Source organism: Bufo gargarizans, chromosome 5 (assembly GCF_014858855.1).
Source record: "Bufo gargarizans isolate SCDJY-AF-19 chromosome 5, ASM1485885v1, whole genome shotgun sequence".
Classification (NCBI taxonomy): domain Eukaryota; kingdom Metazoa; phylum Chordata; class Amphibia; order Anura; family Bufonidae; genus Bufo; species Bufo gargarizans.
The window spans coordinates 445,799,640-445,812,231 of NC_058084.1; the positions used below are offsets into that span (position 1 = coordinate 445,799,640).

Sequence of the window (12,592 nt, forward strand, 5' to 3'; positions counted from 1 at the left end):
AAATCCTGCAAAATCGTCCCCTTCCCACCTTTTTTTTTCTATAAACTAGTTTCACTTTTGCTACTGTTTATAATTAAACGCGTTATTGCATTTCAGTGCGTCAAAGCCAGTGTGTTCATAGAAGGGGACATATAATTGTGCCTCTTTTAATCACTGAAAAAACATGTATAATAAGGCAAGATATCACATTTACCAGTTTGTTTGTAGCTGGACACCTTTAATTTCTCCTCTGTCATTTTCAATTGTTTGTAATTGGGCATTTCAGTGTATTGCAGTGCATCAATATACCAGTTTCATTCGGCGCATTATATTCATCAATATACCGTACCTTGCAGTTTTAGCTAAGCCATTATACTACATTAATATACCAGTTTAATTCAACACACTGTAATATGTCTATTTACTGTGCAGTTTTATTTAACGCACTGCATCACTGCAGTACAGCTGTACTGCATCAGTACACCAGTTTCATTGTACGCATTGTATTGCACCAAAAAAACATGCAGTTTTAGTTAATGCATAATACTAAATTGCATCAATATACTGTGCTGTTTTATTTAACGCATTGTGCTACTTTAATATACCAGTTCCATTCACGCATTATATTGCATTAATATGCCAATGTAAATTGTCAATATCAGTGTACAGTGTGTCTTAATTATCTGTAAATGACAGAATTACTGTCTGTTAATTACAGAAAAAAAAACAGTTGCAATTTTGTTACAGCATAATAATCTATATACCAAACCTGTGGGTTTTCATTTATAGGCCTCATAATAAAATATCTGGTAAATGACTGAGTAGAAAATTGAAGACCCTCATCATCCTAGAGTGAGATTGTGGGTGGCTGTAGTAGTGCAAACAACAGTAACAGGACCAGCCATCTGGCCAGTAGTAGGTTCTCCCTTGCTTCTGATAGGTGCCACATTAATATTGAGGATGACATTGTAGACTGGATGGCTCATTCTTGCTCTCAGTCACAACAGGATGATGTTAATGTCACTTCTAACTCTGTGCCTTGGAGACAGGGGTCAGTGACTTCCTCCTGATCCTCTTCCTTGCAGCCCTAGAGAAGTCTTCCACGTTGCATCATCTCTGCCTTCACAGCCCCTACCTAGTGGGGCTCCTTAATTTTTTTTATTTATTCTTTTTTATATATAGAGGCAACAAAACCCCATAAGATACTCAAGATAGTCTTCCTGTTGATGACTTGTGTAAGAAGTGTCAGCATTTGGACTGCCATAAGGAAGAGGTTCAGGCAGAGGTGCAGACCCCATGCATAGCAGTGTTGGTGGTGATAATATTAATAATGGCACTTGTAACCACGGTCGTGGCGTTAGGGGCAGTGGTAGCCATGGTGGCAGTGGCACTTGGGGCAAACACAGAGGATGGAATCCTGAGTAGGACCAAGTAGCCGACAATGACATATCACAGTCTGATAAAAGTGGCATGGAGAGTGAAGATTATGATGATGATTGTGTGTTGGAGACAAAGAGGAGAAGGGTGGTGGCCGCGGTGGCATAATTGCCAGGGTTAGATCTACTTCTATTGTGGTCAGCTCAGGATCTGGTGATACTGCTGATAGATTAGGCATGGGCTCAAATTGTGCCAAACCTAGACCAAACTTGGCTGCCTCTAGCTCTGTGCAAGTTTCTCCTGTATGGTGGCTTTTCTTCACTATATACTGTAGAAGAGCTTCTCCTTGTCTTCTGACATTCACGATAGCGAGCTTTTATTGCTCGCTGTCATACAGCACAATCACACATTGTAAGCGCTGGCCACGCTGATCAGTGAGAAATAGCAGGGAGATGCACACATATTTAGGATACACATAGTAATATACTGTACATTTTGTGAGGGAGCAGGGAGGGCAGCAGCTGTCTTCACAGTCAGTACTGCACTGTACTGGACTAGGAAGACAGATATGCCTTAGCGTCAATTAGAGAGCTCTGCTAAGGGACATTTCTAGACAAGTTTTATCATATAAATATACAACTTAACTATATAAAGTATATTAAAAAAAAGTTCCCTATCACTGTCCCCACACATTAGAAAAAAAACATGACAGTTACACTTTAGGTTATCATTTTACGATACTTGCTCAGAACAAGCCACTGATTCTTCTGACAACATTTGTATTTGCATGAAGACGGGAAAGCGTCTGCTTCTGCTCTCATTAATGCATAGTTTTTGGAATGCTTTTGTTAATATCAAAACACAGTTTTTTCCCCGATAAAACTGTGTTCTTAAACAACATCTTTCCCTAATAAGTAGCAATTTCTTGATTTTTTTTATTTAAAAAAACTAATACAATAGCACATTGTGTTTTTAAACAGGCTGTTAATACAGTCAACCATGTGTTTACCTATACTTATATACGTCAGTGTCACTGACATTATTTGCTATTACTGTCATTGCGTTAAAGAGCTTAAAAGGAATGGCAGGGAGCTTCATATACCAATATACCATATACCAATTTTTAGGTAAAATTCAGGTAGAATAGATTCAGATGCAAATATTTTTTTTTACTGATTTGGCAAATTCTCTCATCTGTACAATGGATACATATAAATAGTGTCAGAAAAGGTTACTTATACGTATGTATTCCCCCACCACATGTTAAAGACCACTGTCCATATGATCTATCATGGAGCATATGGATACTGTACCTTACATGGGAATTTTGAGCTCTAACTCTTGCAAACCTGAAACAGCCATGTGTTATCTGGGCACTCATTCATTTGAAGTTGGTACCAATAGATGCCAAAGTTTTACTACTGTAGTCACCTGAATCTTCCCCTAGACAATTGATGGGGGATTCAGCAGCCAGATCCATGGACATCAGTTGATCTCCAGGCCAGCTGCTTTTTAAAAGTGGGTTATCCAATTTTATTTAAGACAACTCTTTCAAAATTGAATAATTTTAATTTTCATTATATTATATAAAGTTCTATAAATATGCAAAGAAATGTTAATCTTATCCATGTTCCTGACAGACTGGTATAGGTATGACATTGTATTGAAATCTCTTAAGGAATGTTATTAATTTTAAGTGATCCTCAAAAATGTCCCCAATAAAATTCTAAATTTAATTAGTAGATATTTTATATACAATTTACATGTTAGTGTCCCTTGAGGAGAGGATAACATGGTATTCTTATTTTCAGATTTGCTTTTGCTTTTACAGCTCAGATAATGTAATATAGCTTGTAATAAACATATGATTTTTGCAATAACTAGTATTATAGAATTCTACTACATTAAGATGAAAATTGTTGTGAAGTGATATTGCTTCTTGCTAAGGGAATCGATTCAGATTTAATTCTAATAAGACTGTACCCTTGTGGATAATTATGTTGTAATAATAATAATAATAATAATAATTTGTATCATTATTTATAATAAGATGTGCATTGCTATATTGTCTTTTTATTACTTCTTTTTAATTTTGATGTTTGATAGCAGTGCCATTTTAGGCTAATGCTAGATGACATCATTTAACCACCTGGAAATTGTAATGAATTTGCGGCATTATTATGACCACAATCAGACCGCAATCTTTCCCTGCAGCTATCATGGTTGCAGGAGGCCTTTTCTGAACACTCTGTTGGACTTTTGCAGTGATCACAAAATCAACGTAACCTTAATTGCCAAAGAGAAACATCGAAGTTGCATTCATTCTGGGATTTTAATGGAACTCATGCAAGGCAAGATCTACAGTGTAGACCTAGACTAAATGGTTGTGCAATCATATGTGATTGATAAATGGATCCTTCAATATTAGGCTCTGTTCACACTGTCCTCCAAGCCTCGTTTGGCAGCAAGAAGAGCACAACATGCAGTACTATTCTTGATGTCAGTGACAAATGCCACAGTGGAACCCTAATGATCCATTCCCCATTATAACTCACTGGGTTCAATGGAATACTGTTGGGATACATTATACAACAGGCCATAGTGTCCATTCATAACAGAGTTGCGTGCATTGCCTAGCGAATGATGTCATTGGCTTGGGTTATCCCATAGGAAGTCACGGTGTGAACATTGCATCATGCTCATGGCACCAGTTGTTATGTAGCCTTATCTTACATGGACACTATAATTTATACAGCTGGATAGTTTTTAAGGTTCATATATTTTAATTTTGCAGGGGAGTACTCAAAGTGGATGTCAATCTTCAGAAAACAGACATCGATCAATGCTCAAATGATGGATGGTTTTCTGGCACTCACCGATGTCAACATAACAGCTCAAAGGTAAGAACAAACGTAAAGATATGTATGCTGCTTGTTGAGATCATCTGAATTTTTTTTGAACGGGTATTTCCTGATAAAGAAAGTATATGGCATCACTGCATGATCAATAGGGTCTGAATGTGGACCCAGAGAACGAAGAGGGAGAAGTCTCTTTGGCAGTTCCTTTGCCCTGAGTACAGTAAATCCCAGCCACCCTGTATTGTATTATAGGATGAGGCATTCTTCACTTTGATGTCCCTGAGTGCAGGGAATTTTAACTCAGCACCATTTCCTTGTATAGGGTTGGATGGAAAAAACTGTGAAAGAGCCATAGTTCTTCATTCTGGATATTTGTAGGGGCAGATGGACTACCACTGATCATGAAATGTTCATATATATTAGCAATAGTCCATCACTTCTAATGGTGCAAAAAATGCAATGATTCAGTGAGCAAAAGAATAGCAGGGCAGACAGCCCTCCCCTGTGTATTGTATATGCAGGCAGTCATAAATAAAAGCAATATCCATGGCAGGGGAGAGAAACAATGAGAACTGCAATCCTTCACATTGGTAATCCCACCTATAGAAAGCCCTAGTGTCATCAAAACATAGGTGCATCACAGATCTGGGCAAGATAACGAACATTTTAAATAACTACTTTTGTGCTATGAAGGTGAGCATTCAGACATCATGCTATGTACGCTTATGTGTTTGTGTATTTTTTATAAGCATGGAAAACTCCTTTAACATTTATGGAAATTATATAAACAAAAGGAAAAGACCCCAAATATGCAAGTTACATGTGCTAAAAAAATTGTAATTTTTCATGAATACCAAAGGGTCTCTTGTATCTTCTTCGAATAGGTGTAAATAAGAGACTAGTTCACATGCCTCATCCTATAATAAAATACAAAGCATAGTGTTCTGTCTGTGCTGAGACTTTTATGGGCATGGAATGGCTTTGATACATGTTGGTGGTTTCAGTAAGCGAGATTTATCAGGCGATTTTTTTAAAGTCAATCGTGCAGGAATCTGTGTTGCCATAATTTACATGCAATTTATCACATATCCCGTAATGTGTAATACATTTGGTGTGGTATTTTCCAGGCTCCTGATATTGATGACCTATCCTATGGATAAGTCATTAATATACGATCAGTAATAGTCCAAAACTCCACACCCCCACCGATCAGCTGTCCCCTGTAGCCCCGTGCCCTGAAACTAGCACTGTGAATTCTACAGGAAGCACAGCTCCATTCAAAGTGTAGTGGCCATGCTGAGTTACTGCAGCTCAGCTCCCACTGAATTTAAAGGGAGCTGAACTGCAATAACCCAGCATGGCCACTACACTTTGAATGGAGCTGTGCTTCCCGGTCCATTCAAGGTGCTAGTTGCAGCACCAGAGGCTGCAGGGAACAGCTGACTGGTGGGGGTGCGGGTTGTCAGACCGTCTCAGATCAGATATTAATGACCTTCCAGAAGATTGGTCATCAATATTAGTAGCCTGAAAAACCTCTTTAAAAGGGTTCCTCTGGATAGGTCATTAGTATTTGACTGGTGGAGGTCCGATCTCTGAATTATTTGCTCTGATCGGTCCAAGTACTCCCCTGAATACTTAAAAAAAAATATCAACCAGGTCCATGCACATTTTTTACAGCAAAATGTGTTTTAAGATGGCCTGATAGGTGGCTCAGAGGTTGCCATTATTACCTTATATCACAGTTTTATTACGCTTGTATCAGAGTGGTGTCTATTTGTTGTTTGCTTCTAAATCATCTAATTTTCACCAGCATTTTCCATACAAATAAACAGTAAGTCTAGTAATTTCCTATAAAATTCTCAATAGCGTATGTGAGCATGCTTGATTTAGGGAAGTGAGACACTAAGGCCCCTTTCACACGGGTGAAACTTACTGCAATTGCATGCCTACTCGCGCGGTTTTCCTGCAATGCAGACACAACGCATCCGTAGCAAAACTGGAACGCCCATGTGAAAGAGGCCTAAGGGGGATATTTATCAAGCTGAAATACCCCTGAGGCTACATTCACACAAGCGTTTTTGCTGGATCCATTATGGATCAACAAAAACGCTTCCGTTCTGATAATACAACCGACTGCATCTGTTATGAATGGATCCGGTTGCAATATATTTAAAATAGCCAAGACGGATCCGTCATGAACTCCATTGAAAGTCAATGGGGGACGGATCCGTTTTCTATTGTGTCAGATCGTGTCAGAGAAAACAGATCCGTCCCCATTGACTTAGATTGTGTGTCAAGATGGATCCTTCTTGCTCCCACCACATCACGGACAGAAAAACGCTGCTTGCAGCGTTATTCGGTCCGCGATGGGGACGCAACCAAAGGAATGGAATGCATTCAGTTTTGTCCCCATTGACAATGGATGGGTGAGGGCGGGGAAGGGGACAGGCCGGGAGGCCCATCCCATTTACCATTTTCTAAGCCTGTTTTAGGCATACAAAATGGTCTAAATGTAAGACAGCAAGGAAGCGGTGCATCCGCCAAAGTTATGTAGAGTTCGGCACCTCTACATAACTTCAGCGATCCACCGCCAGCAGTGTCGGTCTTAATAAATGTGCCCTAAGTGCCCTGGGGACAAAGAATGGATAGGATATGAGTGCAATTCATGTAGTAACATTATGAAAAGTAGTAACACTATATAAATAATATTAAAAAAAGCAAGTTTATAATAAAAAAACTGAGCCAATTACTGAACCCCTTCATCACCAGTCAATAAAAATGTTTGAAAACACATATAGAAACATAGAATGTGTCGGCAGATAAGAACCATTTGGCCCATCTAGTCTGCCCAATATACTGAATACTATGGATAGCCCCTGGCCCTATCTTATATGAAGGATAGCCTTATGCCTATCCCATGCATGCTTAAACTCCTCCACTGTATTTGCAGCTACCACTTCTGCAGGAAGGCTATTCCATGCATCCACTACTCTCTCAGTAAAGTAATACTTCGTGATATTACTTTTAAACCTTTGCCCCTCTAATTTAAAACTATGTCCTCTTGTAGCAGTTTTTCTTCTTTTAAATATTCTCTCCTCTTTTACCTTGTTGATTCCCTTTATGTATTTAAAAGTTTCTATCATATCCCCTCTGTCTCGTCTTTCTTCCAAGCTATACATGTTAAGGTCCTTTAATCTTTCCTGGTAAGTTTTATCCTGCAATCCATGTACCAGTTTAGTAGCTCTTCTCTGAACTCTCTCCAAAGTATCAATATCCTTCTGGAGATATGGTCTCCAGTACTGAGCACAATACTCCAAATGAGGTCTCACTAGTGCTCTGTAGAGCGGCATGAGCGCCTCCCTCTTTCTACTGGTAATGCCTCTTGCTATACACCCAAGCATTCTGCTAGCATTTCCTGCTGCTCTGTGACATTGTCTGCCTACCATTAAGTCTTCTGAAATAATGACCCCTAAATCCCTTTCCTCAGATACTGAGGTTAGGACTGTATCACTGATTTTATATTCTGCTCTTGGGTTTTTACGCCCCAGGTGCATTATCTTGCACTTATCAACATTACATTTTAGTTGCCAGATTTTTGACCATTCCTCTAGTTTTCCTCAGTCCTTTTCCATTTGGTGTATCCCTCCAGGAACATCAACCGTGTTACAAATCTTTGTGTCATCAGCAAAAAGACACACCTTACCATTGAGGCCTTCTGCAATTTCGCTGATAAAGATATTAACCACTTCAACCCCCCTAGCTGAAACCCCCTTAATGACCAGGCCACTTTTTACACTTCGGCACTACACTACTTTCACCGTTTATTGCTCGGTCATGCAACTTACCACCCAAATAAATTTTACCTCCTTTTCTTCTCACTAATAGAGCTTTCATTTGGTGGTATTTCATTGCTGCTGACATTTTAACTTTTTTTGTTATTAATCAAAATTTAACGATTTTTTTGAAAAAAAATGACATTTTTCACTTTCAGTTGTAAAATTTTGCAAAAAAAACGACATCCATATATAATTTTTTCTCTAAATTTATTGTTCTACATGTCCATGATAAAAAAAATGTTTGGGTCAAAAAAAAAAGGTTTGGGTAAAAGTTATAGCGTTTACAAACTATGGTACAAAAATGTGAATTTCCGCTTTTTGAAGCAGCTCTGACTTTCTGAGCACCTGTCATGTTTCCTGAGGTTCTACAATGCCCAGACAGTAAAAACACCCCACAAATGACCCCATTTCGGAAAGTAGACACCCTAAGGTATTCACTGATGGGCATAGTGAGTTCATAGAACTTTTTATTTTTTGTCACAAGTTAGCGGAAAATGATGATTTTTTTTTCTTACAAAGTCTCATATTCCACTAACTTGTGACAAAAAATAAAAACTTCCATGAACTCACTATGCCCATCACAAAATACCTTGGGGTGTCTTCTTTCCAAAATGGGGTCACTTGTGGGGTAGTTATACTGCCCTGGCATTTTAGGGGCCCAGATGCGTAAGAAGTAGTTTGAAATCAAAATCTGTAAAAAATGACCGGTGAAATCCTAAAGGTGCTCTTTGGAATGTGGGCCCCTTTGCCCACCTAGGCTGCAAAAAAGTGTCACACATCTAGTATCGCCGTACTCAGGAGAAGTTGGGGAATGTGTTTTGGGGTGTCATTTTACATATACCCATGCTGGGTGAGAGAAATATCTTGGCAAAAGACAACTTTTCCCATTTTTTTTATACAAAGTTGGCATTTGACCAAGATATTTATCTCACCCAGCATGGGTATATGTAAAATTACACCCCAAAATACATTGCCCATCTTCTCCTGAGTACAGCGATACCACATGTGTGACACTTTTTTGCAGCCTAGGTGGGCAAAGGGGCACACATTCCAAAAAGCACCTTTCGGATTTCACCGGTCATTTTTTACAGATTTTGAATTCAAACTACTTCGTACACATTAGGGCCCCTAAATTGCCTGGGCAGTATAACTACGCCACAAGTGACCCCATTTTGGAAAGAAGACACCCCAAGGTATTCCGTGAGGGGCATGGCGAGTTCCTAGAATTTTTTATTTTTTGTCACAAGTTAGTGGAATATGAGACTTTGTAAGAAAAAAAAAATAATCATCATTTTCCGCTAACTTGTGACAAAAAATAAAAAATTCTAGGAACTCGCCATGCCCCTCACGGAATACCTTGGGGTGTCTTCTTTCCGAAATGGTGTCACTTGTGGGGTAGTTATACTGCCCTGGCATTCTAGGGGCCCTAATGTGTGGTAAGTAGTTTGAAATTAAAATGTGTAAAAAATGAGTATATGTAAAATGGGTATATGTAAAATGACACTCAAAACACATTCCTCAACTTCTCCTGAGTACGGCGATACCACATGTGTGACACTTTTTTGCAGCCTAGATGCGCAAAGCGGCCCAAATTCCTTTTAGGAGGGCATTTGGGCCCGTAAAATGCCAGGGCAGTATAAATACCCCACATGTGACCCCATTTTGGAAAGAAGACACCCCAAGGTATTCAATGAGGGGCATGGCGAGTTCATAGAATTTTTTTTTTTGGCACAAGTTAGCGGAAATTGATATTTTTTTTTTATTTTCTCACAAAGTCTCCCTTTCCGCTAACTTGGGACAAAAATTTCAATCTTTCATGGACTCAATATGCTCCTCACGGAATACCTTGGGGTGTCTTCTTTCCGAAATGGGGTCACATGTGAGGTATTTATACTGCCCTGGCATTTTAGGGGCCCTAAAGCGTGAGAAGAAGTCTGGAATATAAATGTCTAAAAAATTTTACGCATTTGGATTCCGTGAGGGGTATGGTGAGTTCATGTAAGATTTAATTTTTTGACACAAGTTAGTGGAATATGAGACTTTGTAAGAAAAAAAAAAAAACAATTTCCGCTAACTTGGGCCAAAAAAATGTCTGAATGGAGCCTTACAGGGGGGTGATCAATGACAGGGGGGTGATCACCCATATAGACTCCCTGATCACCCCCCTGTCATTGATCACCCCCCTGTAAGGCTCCATTCAGACGTCCGTATGATTTTTACGGATGCACGGATACTTGGATCGGATCCGCAAAACACATACGGACGTCTGAATGGAGCCTTACAGGGGGGGTGATCAATGACAGGGGGGTGATCAATGACAGGGGGGTGATCAGGGAGTCTATATGGGTGATCACCCCCGTGTCATTGATCACCCCCCTGTAAGGCTCTATTCAGACGTCCGTATGCGTTTTGCGGATCCGATCCATGTATCCGTGGATCCGTAAAAATCATACGGACGTCTGAATGGAGCCTAACAGGGGGGTGATCAATGACAGGGGGGTGATCAATGACAGGGGGTGATCAGGGAGTGTATATGGGTGATCACCCCCTTGTCATTTATCACCCCCCTGTAAGGCTCCATTCAGACGTCCGTATGTGTTTTGCGGATCCGATCCATGTATCCGTGGATCCGTAAAAATCATACGGACGTCTGAATGGAGCCTTACAGGGGGGTGATCAATGACAGGGGGGTGATCAGGGAGTCTATATGGGGTGATCAGGGGTGATCAGGGGTTAATAAGGGGTTAATAAGTGATGGGGGGGTGTAGTGTAGTGTAGTGGTGTTTGGTGGTACTTTACATAGCTGCCTGTGTCCTCTGGTGGTCGATCCAAACAAAAGGGACCACCAGAGGACCAGGTAGCAGGTGTATTAGACGCTTGTATTAAAACAGCGTCTAATATACCTGTTAGGGGTTAAAAAAATCGTATCTCCAGCCTGCCAGCGAACGATCGCCGCTGGCAGGCTGGAGATCCACTCGCTTACCTTCCGATCCTGTGAACGCGCGCGCCTGTGTGCGCGCGTTCACAGGAAATCTCGGCTCGCGCGAGATGACGCATATATGCGTGACTCTGCGCAGGGCTGCCGCCTCCGGAACCCGAATCTGCGTTAGGCGGTCCGGAGGCGGTTAAACAATATGGGTCCCAGAGCAGATCCATGAGGTACCCCACTGGTTACAAGACCTTGGTCTAAATATACTCCATTACATGGACATGAAGCTAGGTATCTTTCACACCAGTGACAAGATGGTCAGAGGATCATCAGTGAAGATGTCTGTGACGGCTACATGTTTGGTCCATGTGTCCATTTTGTGTCCAATTCTTTGCAAATTGCTAGCAATTAATTCATATCTTCTAGTAGAAATAATAAAAGAATGGTACAACATGCAGACATAAGACTAGATGCTCCACAATTGTTATTACATGGGGGTTGCAAGCAGTTACTACAACAGACATGTCAGGAGAGGGGACAGCTGCTCTTTAAAGAAAGCAGCCATGTTTTCTCAATTCTTGAGAACTTCTTTAATATTATTATATTAATTAATATGTCTAAATGATAAAAAAAAAAAACAGTTTCGGTTTGTGTCACACTGAATGATGAGATCGCAGCTTTTTTTATTTGTTTGTTTTATTTATAAAGCTATAGACATTTTAAGACAATCCATTAGTCAATATCACCTTGTATAACCAGGCAAATATCAATAGCTTGGATACGAAGCCATGTGTAACCAAGGTTATGGAATCATCGTACCTGGGACACGTTGCCATGGAAACACATTTCTCATGCTATAGGGAAACATCATAATGCGCAGAATTGTCTGTTCATTCAGCAAAATAAGGTCAGAACCAATTTAAGAATTAAGCTTGACTGAATTAATCAAATGACTCACAAACATAGGAGGAAAATAAATAGCAGTTATCTATCATTCCTGCCTGTGACTACAATGCCTGACTACAATGTCGTACTGAAAGCCATCATTAGTCATGCATTTTTTTCTCATAGGCTTCATCCTAGAAGATTGATTGTGTTCAAGTGATATATAATTGCAAAAATTGTACATGCAATGTACAAAAAAAAAACATGATCATTGGGTAACCCCCCCAAATTAAAGGAGTCAAACCACAAACAACATTTATTATCTATTCCATACCTCCCAATCAAGTCCTCGAGTTCAGTGGCTTTCCCATGGCTGTGGTACCGTATGTCCTGCTCTCATAGGATGCAGAGACAGTTGCCAATAATGGTGAAGCAGGGAACCATCCATACCCTGCTTCACCATTCAGCTCATCTGCCAGCGCAGCAAGCAGCATGCGGTCAGACATCCCACTTTCCCACTGTTGGGCTGTGTCGGAGGAGCACTGCAGGCCCAGGAATCCGCCCCTGTGTTCCTCATACACAGCCCAGCAGTGGGATGGGTGACAGTATCAGGGCCGGACTGGGGATAAAAACCAGCCCTGGAACAAGTTGCATACCAGCCCCACAGCAATGCGTCATTATATACTTGTTTATAAAAGGGGAAAGCATTCATTTTAAAACACGTGTGT

At 40.3% G+C, this 12,592-nt stretch overlaps 1 protein-coding gene across 1 annotated transcript in view; it reads left to right on the top strand.

Annotated features, from left to right (window-relative positions):
- Positions 1–12,592, top strand: part of GPR158 (G protein-coupled receptor 158) — a 443,660-nt gene that overhangs the window by 49,736 nt on the left and 381,332 nt on the right. The window contains exon 2 of the mRNA XM_044294904.1: positions 4,151–4,256. Coding sequence (XP_044150839.1) covers positions 4,151–4,256 — 106 coding nt within the window. The remainder of the gene's footprint in view (positions 1–4,150; positions 4,257–12,592) is intronic.